Genomic DNA, 21,519 nt, shown 5'->3' with positions numbered 1-21,519 from the left:
GGAGATTGTCTTGACCATGTCTACATGCCTAAATGCACTGAGTTGCCGCCATGTGATTGGCTGATTAGAAATTAAGTGTTAACGAGCAGTTGGACAGGTGTACCTAATAAAGTGGCCAGCGAGTGTATATAATGGGAAGGAAAATTCAGCGCATATTCTTCCTTAAAATCAGCGTCAAATTCCTACATGTGAACATACCCGAAATCCCAATATACAGAGGGACCAGGTCTTTTAACTGACTTGTAAATGTTAGAGATATAGCAAAATCTATGCAGTGTAGCATTAAAGCACCATTACGGTAACTCCTGAAACACTCACAGTCCTGCGACTCCGTCCTAGGATTTAATGTTAGCAATAATAATAGTAAAACATGGAATCCTATAGCTAGTTATAGTCTATATGAATACTGGGTCAGCTTTACAGTGATGTACAGCCACCAAAGAGTTAAACTCTCATTTCTCCCACGCTGGCGTAGCTTGTCCAATAAGCAGTGTGATCCCGCCCCCTTGTGCTTATCCAATGACCTCCCCAGACTGGAAGCTTCCTGCATCGACAGCTGCTGAAAGTTGCACATTAACTTTTCTGCTAATTTGTTCCTTTAATTGGTTGCTACTACTTGGGCTCATTGACGGTTTTATTGCGCGGTAAACCAGCTGTATGGTGTAGGCACATCACCATCAGCACTTCCTTCCATGCTGGGCTGCAGAGCTTGCACTTCATTGACAAGTAACTGGTCTAGAGTATCCGCTGGTGCTTCTTTGGTGTAAATGCCCTAGCCATGACTATGTGATCGCTTAGGAGATGTCCGCACAAGATCCATTTCTCTGATCCTAAGTGGAGATCGCTTGCTTTTAATGGATCTGGCCTAAGAAGCTTGCGGTTCAATATGTCATCGCTAAGCACAGTTCAGATTAAAGAAGCTAATGCCCACTTGGCAGCATTACACCACCGAGTGGCAGAGCTGGAGGGCACGGTAAGAGAGCAAGCTGAGAGTCTTATTCGGAAGGATGAGCAGTACCAGATCTCTATAAGGGACATGATTGGTGCCAAAGACAGGTCAGTTGTTCTATAAGATGGCAGAAATTCCAGGGTAATTTTTACTTCTTTTTTTTTTTTGTGTAACACAACTTTCCCATAAGCAGAAGTCCTGGACGGCACTCCTACTGTGCCACACCTGCATGTCACCTGCTCCGGCATTCTGTAACAGCTGCTACTTTGCATTACAAAGCTGCGCTCTTTATGAAGGCTTGGTTCACATATTCTGTTTGTATGGCGGATGGGTTGATCCAGAATGGAGCTGAATCCATGGAGAACTATATTGCAGCTAAGTGTACTTTTAGTTTTTAATGGCCTTGAGCTGAACTGCTGTTTGGCTGCATAACCGCCATGAAAGTGCTTTGAGCTGCGGTCACCTGGAAACCTTGCCAATCTGCATGCTGGCGTGGTTTTCATCTGTATCCCAGGCAAACCTTGCTATGATGCATCCTGAACATGTGAACCTAGAAATATACCTCCCTTCCTGATATATACACATTAGGAGTATGAATGTTGGTGTTTGAGACAGTGTTGCCTAATATACTGCTCACTGTACAAATTGTAGCAGCAAGTGTAGTAGATACTGTAGCACTGTCCCACTGAAGTCTATGGAGCGGCGTTGCATTACCTACACTTGCCTTTACAGATTGTACATGGTGTGACCAGCACAATTCTTCTGTGCTGCTTCAGTACCAGTGATCTACGGGGGATCAGAGTATCAGACGATGCCTTTGCCACTGTGAAAATGCCACAGAAAAAAGTGTTTTACAATCCCTGCAAAGTGTATGAGATTCTGGCTAATCCCATCCACACGTTGCAGAAAAAGTAAATCTGCAGCGGAAATGTTGCGATTTGAAAAACGCTTGTGTTGTTGCAAATTGCAGCATGTCCATTATACCCAGGGGCATAACTACCGGGTAGCGGCTGCCACAGGGCCCGGGATATTAGGGGGGCCCAGCGACAGCTGCTGTGGTTTTTTTTATTTTTTAATAGGCCGTTACTGGCTGGAGTTATTCTAGCTGGCAACAGGTCCTACTTACTTACCGATCCTGGCAGGTATTGCCTACTATTTGGTCTCTCCACTAGGACTCCCACCAATCATAACAACTGTGCCCAGTTTTCCCGGTATGAATAGAGTAGTAAGTCAGGAACGGGAACTGCTGATCTATTCCGCTACTGGTACTTCCAGAGATATACCAAGTGCAGAACCTGGCTGTATATCTACATGGCTGTCTCACATAGCAAATAGAGCGGAGTACCTGTGCAAAAACTCCCTGCACTTCATTGCAGTTCAGCCTCCTGTCTGCTTTCTCTTTAGGCAGCTAGAGCCAATACCATGTCTGCCTGCTAGGAGAACAGTGTAAGGGGGCATTCATACTTGTGCTGGTGTCCGTCCATGGGGTTTCCGTCCTAAGCCCCTAGAGAAACTGCATAGGGGACGGCTTGCCAGTGGTCAGTCATAAAACCCATTCCTTTGAATGGGTTTTTAAAGCAAACCGCCAGTGTCCGTATGCAGACTCTGTGTCTTCGCAAAAAAAAATTGGTTTAACCGCAAAGTTCTGCATGTCAGACTTTGTCTCTATGCAAAAATAAAAAATCAAAAAAAAACTGTTTCCTCACAGAGAGGCAGCATACGGACAGCAGCGACCTGCTTTTAAAACTAACCACTGACAAGCTGTCCCCTATGCAGTTTCTCCAGGGCTTAGGGCGGAAAACCCCATGGGCGGACACGGGCGCAAGCGTGAATGCTGCATAATTCACCATCCTGCTAAATAAGCAGAGATATCTTACAACTAGCCATACAATCTGATAGCAGGCTCCACAGTTATCTTGGCTGACTCCCTCATACACCCATAAACCCTTGTCCAGGTCTACAGTATATGTTCTAAACAGGTAGATGAATGAAGGCAGTTACCCAGAGTTTTTTGGCAGGGCCTTCTTTCAGAGAACAAGTTCTTTCTGCAGCTTTTCACTGAAAATTTTACCCTTTGCAATGAAACTGTAGCAAATCCATAAAACAGATCGGCATAATCTATTTTCAGTCCAGTGTGAACACTCCACACATAACACTACTGATGACCTTCCATTGTACAGATTGTCAGTTTGATTCAGTTTAAAGGGGTTGTCTAGGCAAAAATGGATAACCCTTTCAACATTTAAATAAGCTGGGTCAGTGGTGGTGGGAAGAAACATACTAACCTGTCCCCTTTGCTCTGGTGTCCTTCCATGCCTCCTGGTTCTTCTGCTCCGGCGGGTCTCTTCCAGAGCTGCACTGAAGCCGCTGGGCAAAGGGCATGAATGGCCCTTCCTGTGACCTCACGGGTCCGCTTCCTGAGGCCGCTGATTGACCGCCAGTGTTTCCATAGGTATAATTGATGTGCTGTGATTTGCAAAAAAAAAAGCGAGCACTTTCCAAAGGTCTGAGCACACCAATGGGTTGTTAATCGTAAACCCTAGTATCAGAATTTTGATGCCCATGTGGTCATTATAATTTTTTTTTTATGTCCCATTTAGAGAAATTGCTGAGATTCAGACGAGGTTAGCACAATCTGAAGTAGAAATGAAAAGACTAATGGCCTCCATCAAGGACAAGGACCGAGAGATGGAACGACTTCGACACCACAGCCGACTTCTGGCCCAAATGTGCCGCAGCCGACCTCTGTTGAATACTTTAGTTTCCCTTATGGCCCAAGCTGAAGGGCTTTCTAATTTACCTCATGAGGAGCAGTGCAATGGCCTTCCAAGTGTTCCAGACTTTGCTCAAAGTGAAGACCTGGAAGACTCTGATCTAGACGGAACACTTTTTGGGACGACTGTATAAGGAGAATTGGTTCTTTCTTTTTAAAGATAACGGTATTCCTATATATTTTTGTATTTCCATATTACAAAGGGATTTTGTATAACTAAACTTTGGGACTTCTTTTGCTCCTAAGCAAGTATTTTATGAATCCGTTTTCTGCTGTATACGTTGTAGCTCATATACACTTATTACATTTCCCATAGTCTATATTCCATAATTCCCTTACATCTTGGATTCTCCTCATTGAAATGCTAGTTTTTATGCTGCCCTCTCTTTAGACTGGCCATATGTGCTGTCTGGTTGACGGCTATCTCTCCCTGCCCCCCCTATTCACATGCATGCTGGGCTTGGCCAAGTATGCATGTATTCTGAAAGGGGAAAAAAGCAGATCCTGGATACATCTCTCTGTGAATAGTAAAAGGACCGGGTAGTTGCAATCCAAAGTCATAATCCTTCTCTCCTCTGATACATCAGGGACAGTTGGGAGCCCCCATCTCATGGGTGGCTGATCCTGACAAAACTAGTAAATCCTAATATGCAAGGCTGCCCCTGAGCGTCTTATGCCTCTCCGCAGCAAAACCGTTTTTTTAAATTGGACACAAAGTCGGACATGCAGGAATTTGTGTCTGGTTTAAAAAAAACAACAAAAACTGTTTCGCCACGGAGAGGGAGAAGACGCTCCCAGGCGGTCACTTTGCAAACCCATTCAAGTGAATGGGTTTGAAAACTGACTGCCGGGTTTCCGTCTCCTGTCCAGTTTCTCTCAGGAGAAGACGGAAACCTGAAAGCGGAGACCGGGCGAAGGCGTGAACCCCCCGCCCTGATCTGTTTTTAATAAACGTTACTCAGTCGTCACTCTGTCCATCAATACAAGGGTAGAGCGTGTCTGTTTGATGGCTGTGGGGGGGGGAATAAACTTGTTAAATCAGTCATGTGATGACGTTACTGTTGTGTGACTAGGACCCCATGCACACTACAGAATGTGCATCTGAGGGGGTGTCGGAGTGACGACTGTGCATTCTATGATACAATTACCTCTATGGGGGTCAATGAATCCGTGCAGGATAGGACCTAATCTGTTACAGAACCTCACAGGGCACCCTCGGACATGTGCATGGAGCGTAAGGGACCTATGATGTGTGAAAATTACCTCAGGAAGCATCAAAAAGTGAAATGTTGCAAATAACTTTTATAGCTTTTTATTACTTAGTCCTTTTTAAGTACTATTATTGTAATGCATTACTGTTACACTCATACCGGTGTGAACATTTCACCAATTCACCTCACGACATTCCTGACATCTGGGGGGGAAGGATGACGAGAGATTATCGTAACCGCGTTGTTATAACGGGGCTGTGAATGGACAGAATGTTACCTTTATGTGAAGCCTGGTTACACTACAAGCTGTATAAACCACCACGTGAAAACCAAAGAGTCAAAATGGCTGCCGGGATGACAGGTCAAACATGCTGTCACCAGTAAATGATCACTGCCATGAGCAGATCTATAAATCTCTTCTGTTACTATGTCTATCTGTGTCTATGCGGTTTTTATACTGAACTTTTATTATATCTACTTTCTTGTACGCTTTTGGGATATGTTTGGCGCATATACTTATTTTACAGTCACGGTACCAATGCTATAATATCTTTATAGAAATTCTGTAGATGCATGCTTATTTCAGAAAGGAAGAGTAAACTATTTATATGTATGGCCATAACTGTGTCAGTAGGGTGCAATATGATTTTTTTTTTTATTTTTTTTTTGGGGGGAGGGGTAAAAAAACAATTGGAATAGTTGGTCTTACCGGATATGAAACACATATTCCATGGACGGTATTCATTGTTCATACTCTGCCTGAGGCACACAAATTATTTACGGTATATATTTTCACAATTCTGATATGTCATCATCAAGACTTGCAATAAAGGATTCTGTTTTATGTACAAGGTGTTTGTGTAGCATTGCAGATATTTGTAAATGGTGTTCTTATTGTTTTGTTCATGCAATTGAGTATATCTTCCAATTTTTTTTTGGACCGGCATGGTTTATTTTGTGATAAGCTTTTTTTTTTTTTTTTTTTTTAAAGTTTTTTCCAGGATTTATTTATTTATTGCAAATTTTCCCATGTCAAAACAATAAGACCTTTTGGGGTGTGTTCATGCAACGAATTTTAATCATGGAGTGCCAAAGTGGAAGCTCAATATGCAACAGAGAAACTCATGAGGAGCCAACGGGTCATCGCTGCAGCCATGTGCCTTGCAGCATTATATTTAACATGATAAACGGTTCTGCATGCAGCATAATTTTTTTGCTCTTAAAACAAGGTTCTTTGGGCACCAGTGGTATAAAAACTTACAACAGGTACAGAATGTTATGGCTTCTATTATGAATGTGTGATTCGGTCACTTTACATGCCATTTGTATCTGAAATTATGTGTGGCCAGCACATACAGTGGGGGAATAAGTACAGTCCTATGAAAAAGTTTGGGCACCCCTATTAATCTTAATCATTTTTAGTTCTAAATATTTTGGTGTTTGCAGCAGCCATTTCAGTTTGATATATCTAATAACTGATGGACACAGTAATATTTCAGGAGTGAAATGAGGTTTATTGTACTAACAGAAAATGTGCAACATGCATTAAACCAAAATTTGACCGGTGCAAAAGTATGGGCACCCTTATCATTTTATTGATTTGAATACTCCTAACTACTTTTTACTGACTTACTGAAGCACAAAATTTTTTTTGTAACCTCACTGAGCTTTGAACTTCATAGCCAGATGTATCCAATCATGAGAAAAGGTATTTAAGGTGGCCAATTGCAAGTTGTTCTCCTATTTGAATCTCCTCTGAAGAGTGGCATCATGGGCTACTTAAAACAACTCTCAAATGATCTGAAAACAAAGATTGTTCAACATAGGTGTTCAGGGGAAGGATACAAAACGTTGTCTCAGAGATTTAACCTGTCAGTTTCCACTGTGAGGAACATAGTAAGGAAATGGAAGACCACAGGGACAGTTCTTGTTAAGCCCAGAAGTGGCAGGCCAAGAAAAATATCACAAAGGCAGAGAAGAAGAATGGTGAGAACAGTCAAGGACAATCCACAGACCACCTCCAAAGAGCTGCAGCATCATCTTGCTGCAGATGGTGTCAGTGTGCATCGGTCAACTATACAGCGCACTTTGCACAAGGAGAAGCTGTATGGTTGAGTGATGAGAAAGAAACCGTTTCTGCAACCACGCCACAAACAGAGTCGCCTGAGGTATGCAAAAGCACATTTGGATAAGCCAGCTTCATTTTGGAAGAAGGTCCTGTGGACTGATGAAACAAAGATTGAGTTGTTTGGTCATACAAAAAGGCGTTATGCATGGAGTCCAAAAAAAAACAGCATTCCAAGAAAAACACTTGCTACCCACTGTAATATTTGGTGGAGGTTCCATCATGCTTTGGGGTTGTGTGGCCAATGCCGGCACCGGGAATCTTGTTAAAGTTGAGGGTCACATGGATTCCACTCAGTACCAGCAGATTCTTGAGAATAATGTTCAAGAATCAGTGACGAAGTTGAAGTTACGCCGGGGATGGATATTTCAGCAAGACAATGATCCAAAACACTGCTCCAAATCAACTCAGGCATTCATGCAGAGGAACAATTACAATGTTCTGGAATGGCCATCCCAGTCCCCAGACCTGAATATCATTGAACATCTGTGGGATGATTTGAGAGCGGGCTGTCCATGCTCGGCGACCATCTAACTTAACTGAACTTGAATTGTTTGTCCAAAATACCTTTATCCAGGATCCAGGAACTGATTAAAAGCTACAGGAAGCGACTAGAGGCTGTTATCTTTGCAAAAGGAGGATCTACTAAATATTAATGTCACTTTTCTGTTGAGGTGCCCATACTTTTGCACTGGTCAAATTTTGGTTTAATGCATATTGCACATTTTCTGTTAGTACAATAAACCTCATTTCAATCCTGAAATATTACTGTGTCCATCAGTTATTAGATATATCAAACTGAAATGGCTGTTGCAAACACCAAAATATTTAGAACTAAAAATGATTAAGAATAATAGGGGTGCCCAAACTTTTTCATAGGACTGTATTTGATATACTGGGGAATTTGTAAGTTTCTTTGCAACCTTTATCACTTCAACTTATTGCAAGAAATAAAGATTTGATACAATAGAAAAACAGAACTTAATATTTGCTACACAAATCTTTGTTTGCAATTACATAGGTCAGACGTTTCCTGTAGTTCTTTATCAAGTTTACACGCACCACACACTCTGCAGCGGGGGTACAGGTAAGGGAGCCTGCACATGGAGTTTACACTCGCTCATTCTGAACGTAAAACTCGTTCACAGTGAGCGGCGTAAAAAACAGATCCCATTGACTTGAATGGGTGCCGGCATACACGCACTACCCATTGAAATCAATGGGAGTCTTTTATACCTATTGCTTTTAATGCGATACGCTTACAATACTGTGCAAGCGGCCATTTTCTCGTAGCCTGTGGGCATGTGCAGTCTGCTCAGCCCAAGACCTAGAAGTTACAAGCCACCGCCAGAAGAAGAGGCTGAAGATGACGCTGCTGAAGAAGATGGAGGCGGTGCTGGAGAGCGTTCTCTCACAGCATTGGGGCTACCCCCAGTGCTGCGAAAGGGCTCATTTGCATACTGACAAGAACCGGGACTGTAGGCGAACGGTGGTATGGAGAAGACGGCGAAAGGTAGGAGAAAGAAAACATTGGCTTCCACTCCCATTGTGCAAAGATCATGTATGTGATGTACAGTCCATGGGACACATAGATGCACAGTTCATTACAGTCACCACAGTAATCAGCTATGTCTTATGATGAGCAATGCACCTGTGTGTCTGTCACATGACCATGGACTGTAAATTACGTGACAATGGGCTATACATCACATGACCATGGACTACTATGGAAGTAATCAGAATGAATGACAGCAAGCAGAGATCTAGAAACCATGAGGAATTGATACAGAAAGTATATTGTACAATTGTAGAACCTTTCATCATACATGTGTCTCTTGATATTGTTCTGAAACTGGACAAGCCCTTTAAATAAATATTTCACCTGTCAAAATTGCAATACACCAAAATATTTTTTTTTCAGTGTGTCCTGGATCCAGTAGGTGGCACTGCCTTGACTCTGGGAGTGTTTCCACACAGCAAGATTGTTGGGGACTCCCTAATGGAAACATAATCCGCATAAAAAAATGGTTACCTAATGAAACCCGTGGACCCCATAGACTATAATGGGGTTCGTGTGGTTTCACTAGGTGTCCACACAAAATGGCCTGAACCCAGATGTGCCTTACCCGCCTGGTTGGATATGGATGCAGCAGGTGGTGCCTCATACTAAGGGTATGTTCACACGGCAAAATTTGCATTCTGCGTGTGAACATTCTGCGCGGCTAGCAGCGACGGCATGCTGATGAAGTGCACTGACATTCCACTTCGGATTAGGCCCAAATGAATGGGCCTAGTCAGGAGCGAGTCTCACGCCGTGGCCAGATAGGTCACCTCGCTTCTTGTTTCTGCTAGCATAAAAAAAGAAGCGAACGGATCCCACTGAAATGAATGGAAGGCAGTTTTTGGAGGCAGATTTCTGTGTCAAAATCCACTCCAAAAAAACACTATGTCAACACAGCCTATAACAGTCCCAGGAGGCAGCGCCCCCTATTGGATCCAGACAGCCCCTGATTTTACTCCATTGTAGCACCTATCCACTTGAAGGATTATGTCATGGTGGCGCTTGGAATTGCCACAAATCTGATCTCCAGGGCGGGATTTCTGGAGACAGACAGGGGGCGCTGCTCTATTTCAGTAATTCCCTCCCTGGTTCTCAGGCCTTGCAGCCAGTTCTGACCATCATCGTTTACTGAGACAGTGCGGTTTTTGTTTTATAGGTGTGGGCTATATTCACACAGTGCAGCTCTAGGCACAGCAGACGCTTCAGGAGCCTCAGGCCACGCCCTCGCAGCTTACACTTATAACTCCTCCCCCACACGTGACAGGTCACATGGTTATGACGTCATCAAAGGTCCTTTAGCTCTCGCCAGTACTTAACATCCGAGTGTCCTTGTCGTCCGGAAGATAATGGGGTACTGGGACATTCCCGACGGGAGCGACTGTGTGCAGAAGACATGGCTGACCACAAAGCTGTCTGTAGCGCTGGGTATGTGCTAGAGGAGCCCTGTGTGTGGTGGGGGAGGAAGACTAGCGGTGTATTACTGACAGGAGACCCGACTACTAAGTACCAGCCGCCACTAGACCGCTGTCACACTCATCCTGCTCATAGACTACTTACAATAAAGTGATTTGTAATGATCTTGTACAATTGATATTATGTAATGAATTAGAGCCATAGCTTGTTACATAATTACTGTTACTGTAAGTCAATCTGATTCAGGCTGTCACACGTATACGGCTGCTGCATAGACAATATGTGACCTCTAAGGTTGCTGATTGGAAGCCGCAGTCACTTACTGTGGACCTGTGTGGCTTTAAAAAATAAAAAAATCCCTTAAGCCTCAGCCCCACATTGTGAAACAGCTAAGAAATTCAGAAAAAACCACAGTGAAAGTATAGTATAGATTTTTGGGTCTTAAGAGTTTTTGCTAAGTTTTTTTTCTTCCCCTATTAAATCTATAGGTAAACCGCTTGCAGTTCCTCAGATTGAATTAAAGAGGACCTTTCATCAGATCGGGCACAGGCAGTTCTATATACTGCTGGAAAGCGGACAGTGTGCTGAATACAGCACACTGTCGGCTTTCCTGATCTGTGCCCCGGGTAAAGCGCTATCGGTCCCGGTACCAATAGGGCTTTACAGTCAGAAGGGCGTTTCTGACCATTAGCCAGGGACGCCCTTCTGCCCAGCAGCGCGTATCGCGCAGTACTGTGGAACGGGGAGGAACGCCTCCTCTCTCTGCTCACACAGCTCGTCCATAGACGAGTATTATCAGGCGAGGGAGGGGGAGTTCCTCCCCGCTCACACTGTACAGCGCGATAGGCGCCGCAAGGCAGAAGGGCGTCCCTGGCTAAGTGTCAGAAACGCCCTTCTGACTGTGAAGAGCTATGGTACTGGGACCGATAGCGCTTTACCCAGGGCACAGATCAGGAAATCCGACAGTGCACTGAATTCAGCGCACTGTCCGCTTTCCAGCAGTATATAGAACTGCCTGTGCCCGATCTGGTGAAAGGTCCTCTTTAACCACTTCCAGACCACCCTTATATGTTTATCGCCATCTCTGCCTTCCTGAGTGTGGTGTATAATGAGCGCTGTATACGCCATTATGGGTGCCGCCATGATGCGGATGCCCTCTGACCCAGGGGTCATGTGATCCAACGGGATCAGCTTCTGTAAGTGCTGCTGGGTCCTACAGGAGCCAGATCATCTCTATTAGTCCTATAGTAACGCACAGGAGGCTGTACTCCCCCTGCAACTGGGGCTAAACGTACCATCATCTGTTATAATCAGCCTCACCCATCACAAAAATAGTGATCAGATGTCCCCAAAGGTCTATTATGACCTTATGGGAACATAATGTGAAACATATATGTGTGTGTATATATATATAACACACCATACAAAATAAAAACTACCATAACGGAGAGGAAGAACTATTTCAAGCCAATCCCCCACGTTGTGGAAACACAGGGTTTTTTTGTTGTTGTTGTTGCAGATTTTGCTGCGGTTTTTTGAGCCAAAGCCAGGGCTAGATTGAGCACAAGATAGAAGTATAAGAGCATTCTGTATATTTTCGATTCCATTTGTAGCCATTCTTAGCAATAAAATCTGCATTTCCGCAATGTGGGGCCTTAGGCCGGGGCCCCACGGGACGTAAACGCCGCAATTTGCCCGCAGCGGAGATGCTGCTGGGAAAATCGCAGCGTTGTACAGTGCAGGTAAAGTGGATGGGATTCATGTAAATCACATCCCCACTTTGTGGAAGAAATCACAGCGCGGACACGCTGTGGTTTGCAAAGCCGTTGCAGTTTTGGAAATCGCAGCATGTCAATTATATCTACGGAAATGCCAGCAGCTTTCCCATAGATATAATTGGAACAGAAAGTCCTTGAAGGAAAACTCCATGAACTTTCTGTTCAAAGCACTGCAGAAAGAACCGCAATGCAATCACGCAGTGGTTCTTCTTGCAGCACTTTATCACTGCCATTACGGCCTGTGGGGCCTTGGCCTTAAAAAGTTTTTTAGTAGCACTTTAATATTATTAAATGAAATTAAAAAATGAAAAGTGAAAAACAAACACGTTTTCCCTCCTCTTTTGTTTATATTTTCTCGGATATACATTTTTTTTTTTAAAAAAAACATGCGCTATGTGTCACCAAAAAGAAGAAGCAGAAATTAGTTGAATAACCCAAATGATAGAAATGTTATAGCCGTCAAAACCGCACATACAAAAAAAATCCAAAAATGCCTCTCATCCTGGACCAGAAATAGGCCCAGTACTGAAGTGGTTAACATGCTGGATTTTTCAAAAATGTGTGCGTTTGAAAATGCAGCTTTTTTTGCAGTTTTGATTTTCTTCTGTAGTGTGTAAATGAGATTAAAGGGGGGGTTGTCCAGGAAATACCTTGCTATACTTGCCTGGTGTTTCCCACCGCTGTGCAGTCCCATTCAGATTTGCAGTGTAACAGGCAAACCCATTTCAATTCCAGATGATTTGGTCAGGGAGAGGGAACAGCTTACGTTGGTCTAACACCAGTGTAGGATCTAAGTAAAGAAGGGGCCACAATATGGTATACCTGGCTATCAATCCCTGTCCGAAATAAGTGTCCTTTACTATTCTCTTGTTACCCTTGACTAAACACCACTCTTGCTTTCTCTTCCGTAGGCCTGGTTGGTTCTGCTTATCACATTGTCGCATTTCAACCTAAGACTGTACTGGAGGGTGTTCAGCGAGCTGGAGGAGCGACATTAACCATGGGTAATATAACCGACTCCTGATACTTTGGGAATTAGAATGAATTTGCATGTGCTATAAAAAAAAAAGTGTGGGCAGCAGTAAAACCTCAAACCGTGGAGAGCCCGCCTACTTGACGCACACAGAAAGTTAAAGGGGATGTCTGGGATAAAACATAAACTAAACCCTCTCCCCCGCTTAACTTCTAATTTACTTAGTCACACAAAAAAAAAAAAACAAGTCTATCTATTCATCCATATCACCAATACTCCCTACACCTCCACCCTGACCCCATCATACTTACCAGTCTTCTGGCACGAAACGTCACTTCCTTTGCTTCTGCCTGCGCAATAGGGCCAGTGATTCTAGCTCTGTTGTACACTCGCTGGCAGAAGTGAAGAACACCTACCATGCATATGCAAGAAGTCCACAGAAGGAGGAGCTGGCGGGACAGAAGAAACGTGTCTTCAGGACACAGATGACAGGTAAGTATGATGGGGGAGGGAGGCTGAGTTAAGTAGGTAGGGCTAGAAGTCCACGGGATAGTTGGGGGGGATCTTGATAGTTGTAGGTTAGAAGCACAGAAAGCTACTCAAGTAAACAAATGCAGAGGATGCCAGGCGCTCCAAGAGATCACTCAGAACACTGCTAAGGGTATTTGGGTGCAATTATTAACCCACTAATAGCACTATAATACCTTTTTTTTTCCCCGGCAAAACCCCTTTAACACATTGCACATTATACCAAGGGTTAAGGGAGTGATGAATTTTAGCTATTTAGGTTTTTTGGAATGCGAGCAGGTGAAATGTTCAGATCAACACTCAGCACACGCTGCTACACAATGGGGGAATTTAGCAACCCACCTATGCCAGTTTTTTGAACCTCCCGCAGCTTCTTATGGATCAGTGGTTTAGTGTGCCAAATAGCCCTATTGTAGCACTGTCTGCGCCTGTAGAAAGAAAAAAAATACAAAAACGCTTTAGGCCGCACCTTGCAGAAACACAGCAGAAAGAAACTCTGTCTTTTACAGAACCAGCAAAGTGAATGAGATTTCATTTAATGGGATCCAATCATTGGAGTCCCATTTTTTTCTCCCTAACATGTAGGAATAGACTTAAGAAAGGCAATTCTTCTCCTACCTTTAGATGTCTTCTCTGTGCCACCGTTCGGTAGAAATCTTTTTTTTTTTTTTTTCTATATGCAAATGAGTTCTCTCGCAGCACTGGGGGCGGTGCTAGTGCTCAAACAGCGCCGCCTCTATCTTCATCTGGAACTCCTCTCTCCGCGTCTTCTTCCGTCCTGGGTTTCAAACTTCTAGGCATGCGCAGAGCCGACTGCGCATTAACTTCATATTCTAACAATATGCCATCACTTTATAAGATGGGAATGCTCCTTTAAAATACATATATATGCATTGCTAGCTTTATGACTTGATAAAACTGTTAATGGAGTTTGAGAGAAAAAAAGAAAAAGTATATTAGCCTGTTTTATGGTTGGCCAGGTATGGCACGGCCTGGTAACAGCTGCCTTATCTTGTTTTTGTCTCCTATAGCTTCCCTTGGTGCCATCTTTGGGATGACTACCTGTATCACAGCTCAGCTTCGGGATAAACCTGATGACTTGGTGAACTACTTTGTCGGGGGTTGTGTCTCCGGTGCATTTCTTGGAGTCAGGAGTAAGTGGTTCTTGTATCCTGGTATAAATGTCACCGCTTCCCTTGTGTGCACTACATGGTTTAGTATACGATAGTTCATGATTGGTGGTTTTCCATGTTTCTAATTCTCCTTATATGCTATTTAGCTATGCACAAACCTCAGGGTTCCTGTTCCACTCTGTGATCTCATGGCCGCTGTAGCTGACATGTGGAAAGTGGAGCATTTCTGTAAGCTTCGTATTGAGGGACAGGCTACTACTTCTGCGTCACCTATACTCGTAGGGTTATGTACAAGGTTTACCCTTCCTTGGACGCAGCAGCCATGTGTCGTGTGCACTGGCACCACCTCTGAAGCCAGTGATTTGCTGCTGCGTCCATATAAGCGATCTGCCTTGTGATCATTGTAGGAAATAAGCAGTTCCTGTTCTGTTACCAAGCTTATACTGAATGAATAAGAAGCATCGCTGTATTTCACTATTGTTGGTTTTGCTCACTAGTTCTGCTCTACTATTCACAGCTCACAGTTACGCGACTGGCACCTCGGCTTGCGTGGCACTGGGCGTCCTGGCTGCTCTCGCCAAGAGTTCCAAAAGAGACGGATGGGAATTTCTTATATCTGAACCAAAACTCTGAAGCTCTACCTGTTTGTTCTGTAATGCTAGTGTTAATAATAAAATCTATACATAAGTGATCTCTTTGCTTCTCCATCCTCCTTCCCTCAGGCAGGTTTTCTGCCTGTCCTGGGCACAGATGAATGATCATAGTGTATGGTGACGGACTATCAGGAATCAGGGTTTTTGTCCCCATACAGAGAGTGAGTTGTAAATGACTTGCGTTTTTCCTATATACAATTTAATTGGTTGTCTGCACCACATCTCTCGGAGCACCTGAAGGGACAATGTGTGCTATAGACAGTGCCATAATAGACAAATGGCTAAGGAAATAGGTCACTTACTCATCGGTATGATCAGGGATTTTATACAGGATTTAGGGCTAAAGTATGACAAAGTTGTAATATTTAAGTCTTCACAATTCCCAAACACACTAAGGGTAAGTTCACACTGAGTTTTTTGGTCAGGATTTTGAGGCTCATTCTTCATGCCGACTCACCTCGCGACATATGCCTGAAGACACTGCCTTGTCCGGATTAGTCCTATTCATTGGGCCTAATCCGGAGCGGAGTGCGCGACTGGATGCTGGTATACTGCACCGGCATACAGGCGCAGCGGACCGTATTTTGGACTGGAACCTGAGGAGGACTCTGGCTCAGGTTCTGGTCCAAAAAACCCCAAGAACTGAGGTGCTCTGGGAGCTGAAAAGGTTCCACATTGTGCCAGCACTTATCAGTGACACCGGTGTATCTTCTTAGTGGACACGGGCAATGTAATACATAACTTGTCTACCTGGGAACACAATGTACTGACAATGCCACTGCGGCTATTTCCCTTGCTCTATTGTGCAATATAACTCAGCATCTTAATTTTTTATGTTGGCATTGTTACAGTACATGGCCTATGGCAGAACTTCACATGTTTGACACAAGCGCCATCTAGTGGTGACACTTGTATAGACTAAATACACATAGCTTTACCTTATGATTACATATTTATTACACACTCTATACTATAGAGTCTATAGCAAAGAAATAGGCTAAAAATATCTAGGCACCTGCCCCTGGTACATACTGCGATAGGCTTCATACACGCTACCAAGTGGGCCATAGTTGGTTTTACCAGAAGACATTGCAGTGACATCTGAGTGACTTGTGTGTTTCATTTCTATGGGGATTCTCATCTGATATCATGGAGTAGGATAGAACCTGCTTCCGTTATTGGATAATATTCAGGGTCTTAGTAAGATGCAGAAACTCATTTTGTTCTTAAAGGGGTATGATCGTAGTAAGCAAAATGTTACTAGTGTCATCCTCTGTTGAACCTGGCCTGCGATGTAATGTCTGTCTGCCCTTCATGTTTTTATGACCCATAAACTTTAATGAATGGGAAAAAAACCTGCAAAAACCGAGAGGAATAGGACCTGCTCCATGTTTAGTGACACTTTCATACAGCCATAAAATCTACAGATGTGTGTACGGGCCCATAGAACTTACTGGTTAACCTATGGCAAGAAACTGCAGTTGTGTGCATGGAGCCTAAGGGTATTCAGGCTGATATGATTGCAAGTACCCAACACTATTTCATCCAATTCCCAGAGAAACCCTTTAGGCTAAGGCCTCATGTCGTGTCCCGCAGTTTAAAAAAGCTGCAGGTAAAACCATAGCAGCAATGCATTGCGGTTCTTCCCGCAGCGCTTTAGCAAAGTTTGCAGAGGCTTCCTTCGCTGACTGTTTCAATTATACCTATGGGGGACACCGCCAGCGTTCCTGTAGGTATAATTGACATGCAGTGATTTCCAAAATCGTGCTAGTTTTGGAAATTGTGGCACATCAGCAGCACGGTTTTTGCCGCAAAGTGGGCATGAAATTCACTAGAATTCCATGCACTTTGCTCAGACTGTAAAACACTAATTTTTTTCCGTGGCATTTAAGGCACATGATGCCCCGTCCTTAAAGTGAGTCTGTTGGCACAATAAACTAATAACTGTAATGGTGTATGGAGTGGGGGCTGAGTAAACTGAAGACAAAATGAGGGGAGGGTTATATCTCCGAGACCATAAAATTTTCTTTTGGTGTTATATAAAAGAGATTCACTTCTTTCATATGACTAAAATTGCAGAGCTCTTATTTCTAGAGATATCACCGGCTGAAACCACAGTCAGCATTGGGATATTTATATCATATATATTATGCCGCTACATATCAATTTCCTAATCCCAACTGTGGTTTCAGTCAGTGATATCTCTGCAGGTACCATAGGAAAGAGAAACTCAATTTTCATATGACACAAAAGTTTTGTGTTTCATAATGTTCAAGATATAACTGTTTGAAGTGATCGAGTTTAAGGGGTAACCAGATCCTTCTAATACCCAGCACACGGCTCTTAAAGGGACTTCTATTTAACTTACATTGACTGGTGGTTTCTTCATTCATCCACCTGGAGGTTCAAGGCCGGTTCTGAGCCCTGGTCACATGATCTGAACCAAACCCCCATGCCCAAAATCTCTCCACCTCGTATACATGTTTTCACAGGTAATATCTGTGCTATAGGGCTGACAGTATTTCAGAGGGAGAGAAACTCAGCCATGTGATGATAGACAATGTAACGTTACCAATCGGTGTCACCCACCGCTAAGGTGCAGAAAGTTTACAAGTTGCCCTCACTGGTGACATAGTATCTGTAGAGCTTCCTCCTCCGGCTCTAAGCACACAATAACAGCGCACCAGGATCTTCGTGGCATTGCATTACCTGGCCGGAGCTGCTGGATACAAGCCGTAATAACCAGGCACAATGCCAATGTCAGGAGTGGTGTAAAGCACATTGCCATCACTGACAAGTCTGGATTAAATGAATGCCAGGAGGTTACCAGCCTGACTTCATTGTGCCAGCTGTAAGGACGGATAATGCTATGGTGTTTTTCAGGAGCTGGTCTAGGCTCCTTAGCAGTGGCGTAACTAGGAATGGCGGGGCCCCGTGCACCCCCCCCCGACAAACCCCCTCCTACGCGTTCTATTATGCCCCATAGTGGCCCCTGCACACAGTATTATGCCCCATAGTGGCCCCTGCACACAGTATTATGCCCCATAGTGGCCCCTGCACACAGTATTATGCCCCATAGTGGCCCCTGCACACAGTATTATGCCCCATAGTGGCCCCTGCACACAGTATTATGCCCCATAGTGGCCCCTGCACACAGTATTATGCCCCATAGTGGCCCCTGCACACAGTATTATGCCCCATAGTGGCCCCTGCACACAGTATTATCCCCCATAGTGGCCCCTGCACACAGTATTATGCCCCATAGTGGCCCCTGCACACAGTATTATGTCCCACTCTGGGGTCTTTTCAGACCCCAGAGTATAATAATCGGAGACCCGGGGGAATAAAAACATAAAAAACTACTGTTTCTTACCTGTCCCCCGGCTACTACGCTGTCGGCCTCCACTGCCGTCCTTCTTCAATGACGTCAGACGTCACATGACCCGGGACGCAGGTCGGGTTCATGTGACGTCAGACAACTAGGAAGGAGGCCTGGCCAGGATCGTGGAGAGGTAAGTAACTGTTTTTTTATGTTTCTTACCTCTGCTGCTATGGCGGTAATTACGCCACTGCTCCTTAGGAAATCTCGAGACATTTAGAACAATTGTATGGTTCCAACTTTCTTTGAAAGGCTTCTTTATGTTTCAAAGCACAAATCAAGGTCTATGAGAGTTTGGTGTGGAGGATCTTCACTGGGCCACATACACCCCTGACTTTATTCCTAATGACTTCTCCCCCTTCTCCCTTCTGTGTGGCCAATGAACTATACCAAACTCTTGCCCGGCCCTGTTATCGTATTCACGCCAGTGTGGGATGTAACAGTTTGGAGCAACAGCGTCTGTCGTTTATCCCCAGATATATAAATGGAAAGGTCTGCCCTAAAAATCAGATAAAAGCCAACACTTACCGGTAACTCTCATTTTCCCTTTTAAAACATGAAACACACAAAGTTATAAAACACAAAAAAAAACAAAACAGTTTATTGCTTGAAGAATACAGCATGGAGGAGGGAGAAAAAAAATATATATAAAGCACAGGAACTTTTAAAGAAAATTTTTCACAAAGCTCCAACTATCACATAACACAAGCACGTAATGCAGTGACACTAGCCCAAAACACTGCGTTCTCCAAATTAGGTCTGCAAAACGTTTTGTACAGTAAGTGAGGAGACGGCCTACTGAAGTAGAAAACACGGGGGCATTATAGTACAAGTTAGAAAAGTCAACGCTGCACCATGAAAATATTCTGTCTATGCTAGAGGTCACTGACTCCAGAACAAGATGGAAGGATTGCAGGAGGGGGAAAAAAAAATCTCAGCTGAATTGTCTAAGGGAGGAATACAAAACAGATCAGATTCATGCAATAAAAGCCACCATGGACTTATTCAAATGTGTTTTCTGAACAGAAACCTGTCCATTGCTTCGGGTACAGAAATCCCAACACAGAGCTTTACTAGATTTTTTTTTTTTTTTTTTCTTTGCAGAGAGTGAGGTTAAATATTGCCGAAATACAGGGAAGCCATACAAAGTCATAAGCACGGCTTTCCTCCGCTCCCCAATTCTAAATCAATCGCTTATTGCTCTTTTCTGAGACATTACTATTGATGGCCTATCGCTAAGCTGGCTGTTCAGCCTCTTTAAAGGGATTCTACCACTAAAACACATTTTTTTCTAGTTAACACGTCGGAATAGCCTTTAGAAAGGCTATTCGTCTCCTACCTTTAGAAGTGCTCTCCGCCGCGCCGTTCGTTCAAAATACCGGTTTGTACCGGTATGCTAATGAGTTCTCTCGCAGCGATGGGGGCGTCCCCATCGCAGAAGCAACGATGGGGGCGTCCCCATTGCAGCTCGAAAACCGACCGCAGCGCCGCCTCTCTGGTCTTCTGTATCCTCCCCTTGCTTCTTCAGCGTCTGTCGGACGCCTGCGCAGTACGCTCTGTTCGGCGAAGATTGCCGAACGTACTGCGCATGCGCGAAATTGCGGTGCCCGCACTATGGCCGGGACCGCAATTTTGCGCATGCGCAGTACGTTCGGCAATCTTTGCCGAACAGAGCGTACTGCGCAGGCGTCCGACAGACGCTGAAGAAGCAAGGGGAGGACACCGAAGACCAGAGAGGCGGCGCTGCGGTCGGTTTTCGAGCTGCAATGGGGACGCCCCCATCGTTGCTCCTGCGATGGGGACGCCCCCATCGCTGCGAGAGAACTCATTAGCATACCGGTACAAACCGGTATTTTGAACGAACGGCGCGGCGGAGAGCACTTCTAAAGGTAGGAGACGAATAGCCTTTCTAAAGGCTATTCCGACGTGTTAACTAGAAAAAAATGTGTTTTAGTGGTAGAATCCCTTTAAGCGTAAGTTCACACAGGGTTTTTTGGTTAGGATTTTGAGGCCGTATCCGCCTCAAAATCCTGACCAAATCAATGGGAGCCTGTCAGTTCTTTTTTCCGGGAGCAGTTTGTTCTGGCTCTAGGTAAAAGCAGCGACATGCTCATTCTCTCAGACAGATTCGCCTTGCGACATGCGCCTGAAGACAGTCCCTCCCGACTAGGCCCATTCATTTGGGCCTAATCTGGAGCGAAGTGCGTGGCTGGATGCCGATACTCTGCACCGCCATCCAGTCGCAGCTACCCGCATTCCGTTCCGGAACCTGAGGTGGCCTCCGTGTGACCTTACCCTTACACAACCGAGTCCTAGCTGGGAAAAACTGTCCATGTGTGGGCTGTATTTTCCTAACAATTCATCTGTGTGAAGTGAACCCCGTGCATCATAGTGAGCTAGGATGTATCCAGCTTATGACTGACCAAACCGCTAATGTACCGCCAAACAACGCTATCAGTTTGGTACAGTAGTGCATCGCCTATTGGGCAGCGCAGTCTCATAACCCACTATGATGCAGTGTGCTACATTCACATAGATCAGTCTGGAAAATACAGGCCCGATGAAACGTTTTTCCCCGTCAAAGCTGCCCTGATGTGTATCAGAGGACCGATCAATGGCAGCAGGACTTGCTAACCATCTTGTGTGTATCAGGGCATTACAATTTCACACCCTTGTACACCCAAAGGCAGATTTCAGGGAAAATAGGGATTGGAACTGCCCAATCCTTTTCATTTTTTTGGGGGGAAGGGAATAAGCTAGTGCCAGGAGTGTCTGGCAGCAGATTTCTCCCCTTTTCCCAGTTCAGGACACCAGCAATGTATGTGGTGGTTGGAAAAGACTACTGTGGCCTTATGTGCACTGACAGCTTTAGGATAGGTCACCAGTATCATATTCGTGGACATCTGACTCTTGGCCCTGTGGCATGGGGGTAAATGCTGGGGTCTCATTTACCAGTCACAGCACCTTACATTTTATAGTATCTGTGTGTAGCACTGCACCCCATTACCATTTAGGGTACAGCCAGTACCACACACAGCCAGTA

The 21,519-nt window shown here is 44.4% G+C and overlaps 2 protein-coding genes across 2 annotated transcripts; both read left to right on the top strand.

Annotated features, from left to right (window-relative positions):
- The first annotated feature begins 535 nt into the window (after nucleotides 1-535).
- VMAC (vimentin type intermediate filament associated coiled-coil protein) lies at nucleotides 536-3,873 on the top strand. Its single transcript, XM_075286473.1, has 2 exons — nucleotides 536-1,056; nucleotides 3,550-3,873. The coding sequence occupies exons 1-2, from the start codon at nucleotides 887-889 to the stop codon at nucleotides 3,854-3,856; spliced, it is 477 nt and encodes a 158-aa protein (XP_075142574.1). The 5' UTR covers nucleotides 536-886; the 3' UTR covers nucleotides 3,857-3,873.
- A 6,016-nt stretch (nucleotides 3,874-9,889) lies between these two features.
- On the top strand, nucleotides 9,890-15,135 carry NDUFA11 (NADH:ubiquinone oxidoreductase subunit A11). Its single transcript, XM_075287633.1, has 4 exons — nucleotides 9,890-10,044; nucleotides 12,722-12,814; nucleotides 14,343-14,465; nucleotides 14,962-15,135. Exons 1-4 carry the CDS (start codon nucleotides 9,966-9,968, stop codon nucleotides 15,075-15,077), a joined length of 411 nt encoding a protein of 136 aa, XP_075143734.1. The 5' UTR covers nucleotides 9,890-9,965; the 3' UTR covers nucleotides 15,078-15,135.
- The last annotated feature ends 6,384 nt before the right edge of the window (nucleotides 15,136-21,519 follow it).

The sequence above is a fragment of the Leptodactylus fuscus genome, chromosome 9, assembly GCF_031893055.1.
Source record: "Leptodactylus fuscus isolate aLepFus1 chromosome 9, aLepFus1.hap2, whole genome shotgun sequence".
In the NCBI taxonomy this organism is placed as follows: domain Eukaryota; kingdom Metazoa; phylum Chordata; class Amphibia; order Anura; family Leptodactylidae; genus Leptodactylus; species Leptodactylus fuscus.
This window is presented reverse-complemented; position numbering and strand designations above follow the sequence as displayed.